This window comes from Fukomys damarensis, unplaced genomic scaffold (genome assembly GCF_012274545.1).
Source record: "Fukomys damarensis isolate Sample0158 unplaced genomic scaffold, DMR_v1.0_HiC HiC_scaffold_23, whole genome shotgun sequence".
Lineage (NCBI taxonomy): Eukaryota > Metazoa > Chordata > Mammalia > Rodentia > Bathyergidae > Fukomys > Fukomys damarensis.
Genome location: NW_022900935.1, coordinates 21547765 through 21557770, shown reverse-complemented (window position 1 = coordinate 21557770; position 10006 = coordinate 21547765). Strand labels below are relative to the sequence as shown.

Below are 10006 nucleotides of genomic sequence, written 5' to 3'. Positions count from 1 at the left end.
CACCCCACCCCAGGCCGCCTCCTCACCAAGGACGGAATTGGCCAGCTACACCCAGCCAGCCCCTCATGGCTCCGCCCCTACTGGAGGGCCAAGAGTTAACAGCTGCACCTGTTGAGGTATACCTGCAGTCCCCGGCACCTGTACCTACAGCCAATCAGCACCACCGCTGCTGGGAACTTACCTGTCAGCAAAAGCCTGATACCTAAACCTCAACATAAATCAAACACTTCCCTGAGCAGGGAATGTGTGTGTCAAGCAAAAACTAGAGAAAAGTGGTCAGCAGAGCTTCAGTGCAAATCGTTGGAGCCTGGCAGCAGGAAGATGTCGAATGAACTTGAGTGAGTAAACATCAGCGGATGCCTGGTGCTTTCTGAGCACAGAGGGTGGATGGGGTTTCCAAGTGGAGGAAGAGCAGGGAGGCCGGCGCCAGAATTCACACGGCAATTTGTAAGGGTAAATGAATGGGCTGACGATCCTGCTTCAGCGTGTTGAGGCAAGCCCTGGTCTCAAACTAGAGCCGAGTGTTTCCCTGGGAAAATAGTTTTTCTCTCCCTCAGCTAAGCAGTTTCGAGCCAGGCAGAGAAACACAGGACTGAAACTGAAGGTTTTTGGCACCACGTTTTGATACTCTGCAGGAGCCTCGGAAATCAGAGACAACCCCAGCCCCTTAGAGGCTTTCTATCTTCTTGCCAAAAGGAACTTCTTTGAGGTGCTTCTAAGAGCTGACTTAAGCAGAGAATTGGGTTTCTCTAAAGGCACTTGTTTGTTGAATTGGAACAATCCCAAGCAGGAAGGCTGCAGTGTGGTGGTTTACCATGTGCGTTCTCTGTAGGGGGCTTGGTTCAAATCCAGGTTCTGTCCCTCAAAAACTGAGGGACCTTGAACAAGTTGTTCAACTTATCTGAGTTTCATTTTCCTCATCTGGAAAATGGGTACAAGTATGCTCTGTAGGGTTCTTGAGAGTCAAGTGTGCTAAAGGCTGTAAAAGGCTCAGCACAAAGCTAAGGTTGGCAGATGCTTTCAATAAAATGTGGTTCATTTTGTTCAGAGGCAGTTCTAAGGCTGGGGAAGCTGAGGAGTGGTTTTCGATGAGGTCATCTGTGTTGCCTGGAAGGATGCAGGTGCATTCCTGCCCACACCTGGGATTCAGAATCCTCACTGGCTAATGCTGTTCACTGTGGACCGCCACCCCCACCCCGCATGTAGTCCAGGCCTCAAAGAAGGTGCGAGGAGGATAAGATCGGTGTTGTTTTAGCTTGGGTTCAAGGAGCTGGCAGGTGAAGCCAGAACCTCTTAACCTGTGACTCTCCTCTTCTTGCCACCCTTACATGTGAGTGGGCAGAGGTGAGTGAAACAACCTTTTTTTTTTTTCAAGCTACTCGCCAATAGTATTTTAAGAACTTGAAGACAGGCAGAGCATTTGGTGGTCCTGGCCGCTGTCAGGACTGATTCCACGATTACTAGGCAGCTCTTGGGTTCTTCTAGGTTGGCCACCTGTGTTCACAGTGAAATCCCTGTGGTTAACTGGCATGATTTCTTTTGAACAAATTCCCTGGGTTGACAATTGGACTAGAATAAGAGTAGGTACACTGTGCTGACACCTGGGCTCAAGTGCCAGCTCTGCCACTTACTATCTAGGTGACTTTGGGCAAGTCACTTCCCCAGATTCTCCATTTCTTCTCCTATATATAAATTGTGGCCAACAGTGGTATCCACCTATTGGAGTTGTTAGGAAAGCAAACAACTTTAGAATAGTGACTGCTTTCAAGCCTGGTAGTAGTACCACTATTGTTACTTCATACAGAAATAAGCAATCGAGCACTTCTGAATCCTTTTATTTTCTATTTTTCCACACTTGGCACACAAAAAATTTTTTGAGATGTACTGCCATCCCCTGAGGACCTATTCATGTTGCTGCTTAAAGGATCCATGTCCTGAAGCTGGTTACTTTACAGAAAGGTTTTCTACTTTTCTCCTCAATGATTTGGACTTTCTCCTTTCTCGGGGAAAGCCCGTGCCTGCTGAGTAATTGCAGGAAGACCTGAAGCCACCATTTCAGATTACAATAGCAGATTCTGGGGACTCAGCTGGCCCTATTAAGGGGGTAGTGGGTGATGTGCCAAGTGCTTAGCTTTCAAGTTCTCAGTAGTGCTATGGCCTGTGTCTTGCAGGGCATTCTCCTAAAAAGTGCCTAAGCGTACTGGTCCAAGCATTAATCTTGAACCCGGATAGAATGACCAGCTCTTGTCAGCCCAGACACAGTGGGGAAAGTCGGACTTACACCTGACTTCCAATTCTGCCACTTGTCCACTGCTGGATCCGGATGTATCTGTGTGTCCTTCCTGTAAACTATAAACACCTACCTGGCAGGGTGGAACAGTGAGTTTCAATATATGGACCATTGGGCCCAGAGGAGAAGCTCCATAAACGTCATCCTGATCCTCAGTGAGGCCTTAGATGGAGGGCGGCACCTCGAAGGCCTCTTGTGAGGAGCATGAAGGCTGGGCGATGTAGTCAGAACCAGCTTGAGTTGGCTGGTGGGTGGCAAGCGCTCAGGCGTTTCATGTGGTTGGTCCCAGCGCCGGCCTTGGCTAGCAGCCGGGCCTGCTCCCCCCTTATGGTCTCACCATGTCCTATAGCTGTATCCGGCCTCAAGGGATCCTGGAACAGCGGGTCTCGCGCTTGTGCTTTGCCTTTTGCGCCTGCGCACTGCCTGTGTGGGATTTCCTAAGGGGACCGTGCACAGGCCGGCTGGCGTACACTGGATGTTGCGGCAGCTGGTGACCAGCAGGTGCCCTTTCTGTTGTTTCAAAGCTCCCGAGGGCCTACTGTGTGCCTGGCACACCTGTACAGCCCAGCCCTGAACCTAGAGTCAGCCATAGATTACAACTGAGGAAATCAGGGTTCTGGCACATCAAGGGACTTGGCACATAGTAGGTTCATCAGCTGGAGGAGGCGCATCAGGCTCCTCCCCACTGCCTTCCTCAGTGCGCAGTCTGGACCACCACCCTCTTTGGTTGGGAATCTTGTACCCAACCCCAAATCCCTGGAGAGAAGCCGCTGAGGGCAGGAGGGGGTAGGGCAGACGCAGCCAAAGACTGAGGCCCAGCCAGCCACAGTGTCTATCTGATCTCCAGCAGCTCAGGCTCCAGACTGCCTGGAGCGCTGAAAGAGTTAACCAGGAACGCCTCCCCGCTGCGGTTTTGTGGTCGAAACCATGATTGCCAGGAGCAAATTTTTGTCGTGCACAAGGTGTGTTATTAAAAGTCGGAGTTACGCTGCTGGTGAATGGAAAGTTAAAAGCCCTCATTAAGCTTGGGCTGTAAAACAGGCGAACTGGGCCCAGAGAGCACTAGAGGCAGCTCTAACGGCGGCGGCGGGCGACTTGGGGTGCTATGCTTAGAGCTGAGACCGAGTGGCAGGATCAAGCAGGTCATTAGAGGCCCCACACTGAGGAACAGACAGGAAGGGCAGCGGGACTTAAACATAATTTGGATCCTCTGGGCTAAAACAAAAAGAACAAATATCGAGCCCTGATTCCACATCAGATCTTGTGTGAAATGTTGAAAAATACACTGTCTCATTTATCCCTCCCAACAACCCAGAGAGGGATGGCAGTGTAAGCGCAAGTTCAGGGAAGAGGAGATTCTCATAGAGAAGCTGGGATCTTAACTGTGGCTTAACCAGGGGCCAGAACAATGTGCCAAAAGGATATACCACTCTACTTCCCCTGGACCCGGACACTGGCAAAAGACAAGGACCTATGCTATGTGACTGGCTATGTTACAGTGTTCTCAGGGAGGAAGATGAATAAACTCTGCTGCTGCCTTTTGTAGGTTCCACATTTTTGTATACTTGCATTATACAAAATGATGTACTTTAAAAATGGGGGTCATTATTTTAAAGGCGAATTATTGGTTCACCTAGAGCAGTGTTCTCAGAGTGTGGTCCCTGGATCATCACCATCTTCGACATCCTCTGGGAACTTGGAAATGTAAATTTTTCGGCCCCACCCTAGGCCTACTGAATGAGAAACTCTGGGGGTGGGGCTTGAAATTATGTGTTTTAACAAGCCCTCGGGTGATTCTGATGCATGTTCAAGTTTAGAAACCATTGGCCTAGAAGACCCGGCGGGGATTGGGGGCTGGAGGTTCCCAGAGCTGCTGTGGACCTGCTGTGTAGTTGCTGAGTCAGCAGACAGAGCTTCGCTGCAGGCCATGCTTGTGTTTAAAGCCCAGCTCTGCCACCTGTGGATTGGCTGACGTGTCCACTGGCCCTTTAAGTGTCTGTTTCTGCATGTGTAAAATGGTGATAAAAACACCTATCCCACAGAACATATAGGAAAATGAAAAGACACGTGACCTGCTGTATTAAGTAATTTAGTTTCATTCCCTTTACACCGTCTCCTCCCCGCTTCTGGAACTCAGCTCTCCCATTTGTAAAATGCAACAAATAACCCTGACTGGCTCCTTTCTCTTCCCATGCCCTTTGCTTCCAGAAAGTGTTGAGCAACTGAGCTAGTGAAAGTCTTTCAGATAGATCAACTCAGTGATGTTTGGTGTTATTTCGCGGGACCTTCCCAGGAGGTCAGCAATAATTCAGGACATCTGAGAAGAGAGATGGTATAGTGGTCATTTCTGTGTCCCCAGTGCTCATGGGGACCTGTTAGAGTAACTTTCAATGAATGTTGAATGAATAAGTGAGTGAAGGAGTGAAGAGATGTGGCACTGTGGCTGCAGAGGTAGATTTTGACTTCTTTAGCACTTCAACTGAATAACTGAGAACCAAAGAGATCACTGGACAAGAAACCAAGGGCATATAGCATGAAAGGAAAAAAAAAATCCCACCAGGGAAGAATTTTTCAAAGGGCAGAAAGTGAATCTATGGCATAATTAGAAAATAGCACATAATTAATTTCGTGCAGCTCTAAGAGTTTGCTGGAGCCCAAGTGTCCTCAACTTGCCCACCTGGATTCTGATGAGGAAGTGGGTGATACTTCGCCCTATTATCTTGGACTCTCCAAGCATCAAGGCTGTTGCAACTGGGTAGGAAGAGATGCCCCCATTTTTACAGGTGGGAGAAAATAAAGCTGTGAATTGTAGAATTTGTTGGAGCTACTGCACAAAATATAGTGATATGAATAATAGTTCCCACTGTTAGGTGCTGATCATTTCACTGCATTATCTCATTACATCTTCCAACAGGGATGGTTCACAAAGCTGTTGCAAGGATTAAAGAGACAATGACTAGAAATTGTTTGCCCAGCACCTGGTGCTTGGTAATCCCCTAATGAACATCACAGTAATTCTCTGAGAGTAGTACTCTCATCTCCCCACATTTTATGGGTAAGAAAACTGAGGCACAGACGTGAAGTGCCTTTCCTAAAGTCCCACAGTTTATAAAGCACTGAGCTGGGAGTGGAACCCAGGCCTGTGTAGCTCTGGGGCCCAGTCACCTGTGGATCCACGAGTTTCACAGCACTTCATTCAAAGCGGAGTCACTAGGGCACCTTGGGCTATGTGCAATCATTTCTCCAGTGAGGCCCCCAAAACCTACCCAGCCCATGTGACAAGGTTCATTTCACAACTTACAGGTCTAGAGAACCAGATGGGCCGCTGGCAGATGAGAGAACCCCGGGGGCGTCCCTGTCATGCCTAGGGAGCACCTTGCATGGGGCTGGCTGAAAAAAGTGATTCCTCCATGAGCAGTTGTGGAAGGGCCTCCCTGTGGGCGATCAGTGAGTTTGACTGATCACTGCTGATGAGCCTGGGTGGCTCAGGGCAGGGTTTGGCAAGGCGCTGACTGGGTGTATTGGTGTCACACCCAGATCAGGTGGCCCCTGCAACGCTTCCTCCTCAGGCTGGGACCCAGCTCCCCAGAGCTGTCCCAGCCCAGGCTCCTTCACAGGTGGGGCTTGAGGCTGCTTCCTGTGGTGGCACATTTTTTTCTCACCCCTTCTGCAAAATTGAGTGAGAGTCCACTTTTCCCTCTCCGAATTACTGAGATGCCCGTGACCCAGGGCAGTGATGGAACTTAGCATTGGATAGGTTGCGGGGAGACTTGAGTCCCAATCTTGCTGTATCCCGTATGTCCTGAGGTAAGCATACCTCCTCTCTGGCACTATATTTCCCAAGTCCCGTGTGTACCCTAAATTGCTTCTAACAGAAGGAAATGATACCAAAAGGCCCCAACTAATGGCTAAAGCAGCATCTACTTAGTCTCACCGGGAGTTTCAAGCAGTTCAGCCAGAAAGAAATGGGCACTGCGTGTCAGAGGGACTTGTGGGGCAAAAGCCCCACTCACTACTCTCAGCCTCCTCCATCCTGATGCCCAGAATGGTGCGTGTCAGAATCAGGAGGCCAAGAGGCTGACTGGGCAGGGAGCAGCTGGCACCATACCCCTTGTGTGCCATGGGCCCAGAGTCAACTGCTAGGGGAGGGAAGTCCCACCTGCACCCCTGCGGACTAGTGAGAGGAACCCTTAGCAAGTGCGGGGCAGCAGCTGAGATCCTTTCTCTAGGTTTGAACTCCAGCTCTCTCCCACGGAGGAGAAGCCAAGCTAGGAGGCAGCTCTTGAGAATTCTTGAAGCTGGGACGCAGGGACTTCAGTTCTAGGCCTGATGCCTCAAGGTGCTGGCTGGGTGGCCTGAGGCAACCAGTGGCTGTTTTTCCTGTTATCAAATGGGAACAGTCATACCTTTCCTACCTACCTGTCAGGGGTGTTGTAGGATCTCAGGTATGACAGATACATGAGAAGCATGCTGAAAAATATAATACACCATGCAAATGTGAGGAATTATCACATCTCAATCGGGTTTCCTCCTCAGTATGCTGGCTTTCCTTGGGGCGATGCAACGTAGGCAAAGCACATGGCTCCTATCAGGCCACGGTAGGAAGATGGGCTCTGGGAGTTGACCCAGGCTTCATTGTCACCTGCGCCCTCCGAGGTCCTTCGCTCCCATCTCCATTCACCCTCTTCATCACCTTCCCACCCTCCACACGTAGGTTCATTCCCCAGGTTCAGGAGGGTAAGACGTCCTTTGGCTTTTTCCTTCATAGCTTTCTTCACCTCTCTGACATTAGCTGTCTTTGTAGTCATGTCTGTCTTGCCGCCACTAAAACGCATCCTCTATGACAGCAGGGACAACCTAGGACAGGGTCTGGCTGTGCCGTGGTGATTTGATAAAAATTTGGTAAAATGAGGGATGGATGCCATGAATATGTGTTGTTTCTTTCTTCTGTGTCCCACTCTGGAAAAGTGACTGGTTGTGGAGTTCCCAGGCCAGATCCCAGGTCACCTAATGTCTCTGTTGTCGATTTCTGGGTCTGTAAAGTAGGAATAATAACACACCATGTATGTTGGGAGGCTCCATGAGATAATGAATCTCATGACGGGCAAGGAAAGGGGTTATTACGCTATCTCTTTTGTTTTTGACTTAGAACCTGGATCACAGACAGGAGACTTGGAGGGAGGAGTGATAATTTAAGAACTTCAGAGGTAGTCTCCCCTTAACTCTCATTCTAGGGTTCTGGGGTGATGATGGTGACGATAGCTATTATTTACTGAAATTATTCTCTGGCAAGCTTTAGGTTTAAACGAATTTCTTATGTTAATGCACTTAATTCTCCTAACAACCAGAGATTAACTCTACTGTAAAGTAACCACCCCGGTGACTCTCCATTACATTACTGTGTTCTAATTTTCTTCACAGCATTTATCACTAGCTAAAATTAACTCACTTACCTACTTGTTTATGGTCTGTCTTCCCCAATTAGACTGTAAGTTCCTTGGGAGCAGAGCCTTATCTGTCTCGTTTTTGGCTGACTTCCTTGTGCCCGGAAAAGTCTTTGACTTCAGTAAACCCATGTAACAAATGAGTACATAGGCCTAGAAGGACTAAGGGGCTACTCCAGGACACAGTTGCTAAACCCTGTTTGTGATCCCGGTACTACTTCCTCCCACGGTGCATCAGGCTCTGCTGTGCTGTGCCTGGTAGAGGTCTGAAGTTAAAAAGATTGTCCAAGGCCAAGTCCTTACGCCTGATGGCCCCCCCAATTCCCCTTTTCATCTTCCCATAGCTTAGGAGTTGGACAGGGATAGGCACAGATAATCTGTGTAGGTCCCAGAGCAGGTGACCTTATAGGACAGGAGTCTCCTAGTTTCCCATTTGTCCTGGCCTGTCACTCATGACTAAACCTCCCTCCTTCTTGCAACCCATTTCACATTCCTCTCATATCAGCTCTTGGGACGTTTTTCTCTGTCTCACCCACTGAGTCCTCAGCCCTCACACATAACCTTGAAGAGAGCAGAGCAACAAAAGTTCTTAGATTTCAGGATTTGACACACAATCCAATGCCACTTTTATCCACAATCAAGACTTTCTGGAAGCTGCATGTATAGTCTTAGAAGATGATATTGACTGGTTGTGTGAGCAGGCACGGGGACCAGGACACTAAAACTTCCCAGGTTTTGGCCAGAAACCTTTCTAGTCATTGCCTTGCCTTCCTACTTAGCATCTCCTACCTTGTGCGGGTAGGAAATTCCATTCTGCTTTGCAACAGAGAATTAGTTCAGTGTTTTTCAGAGGAGGGAAGTTTCCAGAATAGGAAAGGTGTCTAGAAAAAGACTAGCACAAGAGATGCATCTCAGAGTCCCACACAGGTCCAAAACCAAGTTATGCCTCCACCACTTACCGACTGAGTGATCTTGAGTATCTTGAGTACCAATTTCCCCTTCTACAAAAGAGGCTGATGATTTCTATTTCTACAAGCTGTTGCGTGACAGTTGAGATGTCACAAAAAAACAGTTGGCATCATGTCTACTAAAGTAAATGCTTAAGGTACAGCAGCTGCTGTTTTTCAAGGAATCAGACTTTGGGATCCCAACACGCTGGACCAGAGATCCCTGTAGACCAGGAGGGTCCCCAGGTGAACAGAAGCCATCATAGATTCTTTTGTTTTGGCTATGTCTTCATTGTTGTCTTCTAAAACGTCTTTTTATAGAAAGGGTAAAATAACTTACTGCTCCTCAAAACTGATAATGATCTTTCCATCCGTCAGCACACTGAGACCAAAGGCCAAGATCTGGCCCTGTTCCTAGATGACCATATCTCACAACACTTTGTAACCTCTCAGTGTCTAGCTCCAGCCTTAATGCAGTTGTGGCTTGCGTGTATGAAGAACATGCTATGTGTCAGGTGCAGTTCTCAGCATTTTTCAAGTGCTGATACATTCAATTGTCATAGTCTTCCCTGGTCGGTACTTTTCTTGGACTTACAAATGAGAGACAGTGGTGGCGACCAGTCAGAAGAGGGAGGAGAAGTAGGGCCCTGCAGGCCTTTTCCCTGTTTGCCCTAGACCTCCTTAGTTTGGGATTCTCTTCATGCTGGGGTGAGCAGGAGGTGGGGACAGCTACCCTAGGCTTGTTCAGTAAATTCCTCTGACTCCAGGCCCAGAAGGAAGCTAGGAGGGGCCTCTTCTCACCTTCTGGCTTGAGGCTCCTTGGTTTATACCAGCAGAAACTCGGGGTGTGCCTCCCTTCCACACCCCTAGAGCAGGAGGCATTCTGTCATTTGTCTTTCCTTTGTGACAGCTCCTTTTGCCTCCCTCTCAGAGCCTAACACCCTACACCCTGGAACCCAATGACATGGGGAACACTGCCCTGGGTGATGCCCCTGGAAGAGCTGTGTTGTCCCCCACACCACCCTCCATCTGCCGGGGTCTGGCCTCGGCTGCTGTTTCCACTTTGACTCAGAGAATGTGGGTCTGAGCCACTGGGAAACAGGTGGGCACTTCCTGTGACACATCTCATGAGGGCCTTACTCACCCGCCGATCTGCCACGGTGCCTAGCATCCCACCCCTAGTGCATTACATAGCTTTGGTGCTGGCCAGACTCATTTAAATCCTGTTCACATCCTCTTCCAACGGAATGATGACGGCAGGCATTGTTCCCCCCACCCAGTCTCAGGCTTCTTCATCTGTGAGTTAAAGCAAATGATCTTACCTT

At 48.9% G+C, this 10006-nt stretch overlaps 1 protein-coding gene across 1 annotated transcript in view; it reads left to right on the top strand.

Moving 5' to 3' along the window:
- Positions 1-305: 305 nt before the first annotated feature.
- The window catches only part of Grhl3 (grainyhead like transcription factor 3), a 29304-nt gene continuing 19603 nt past the window's right edge, over positions 306-10006 (top strand). The window contains exon 1 of the mRNA XM_010633868.1: positions 306-338. Coding sequence (XP_010632170.1) covers positions 322-338 — 17 coding nt within the window. The 5' untranslated portion in view covers positions 306-321. The remainder of the gene's footprint in view (positions 339-10006) is intronic.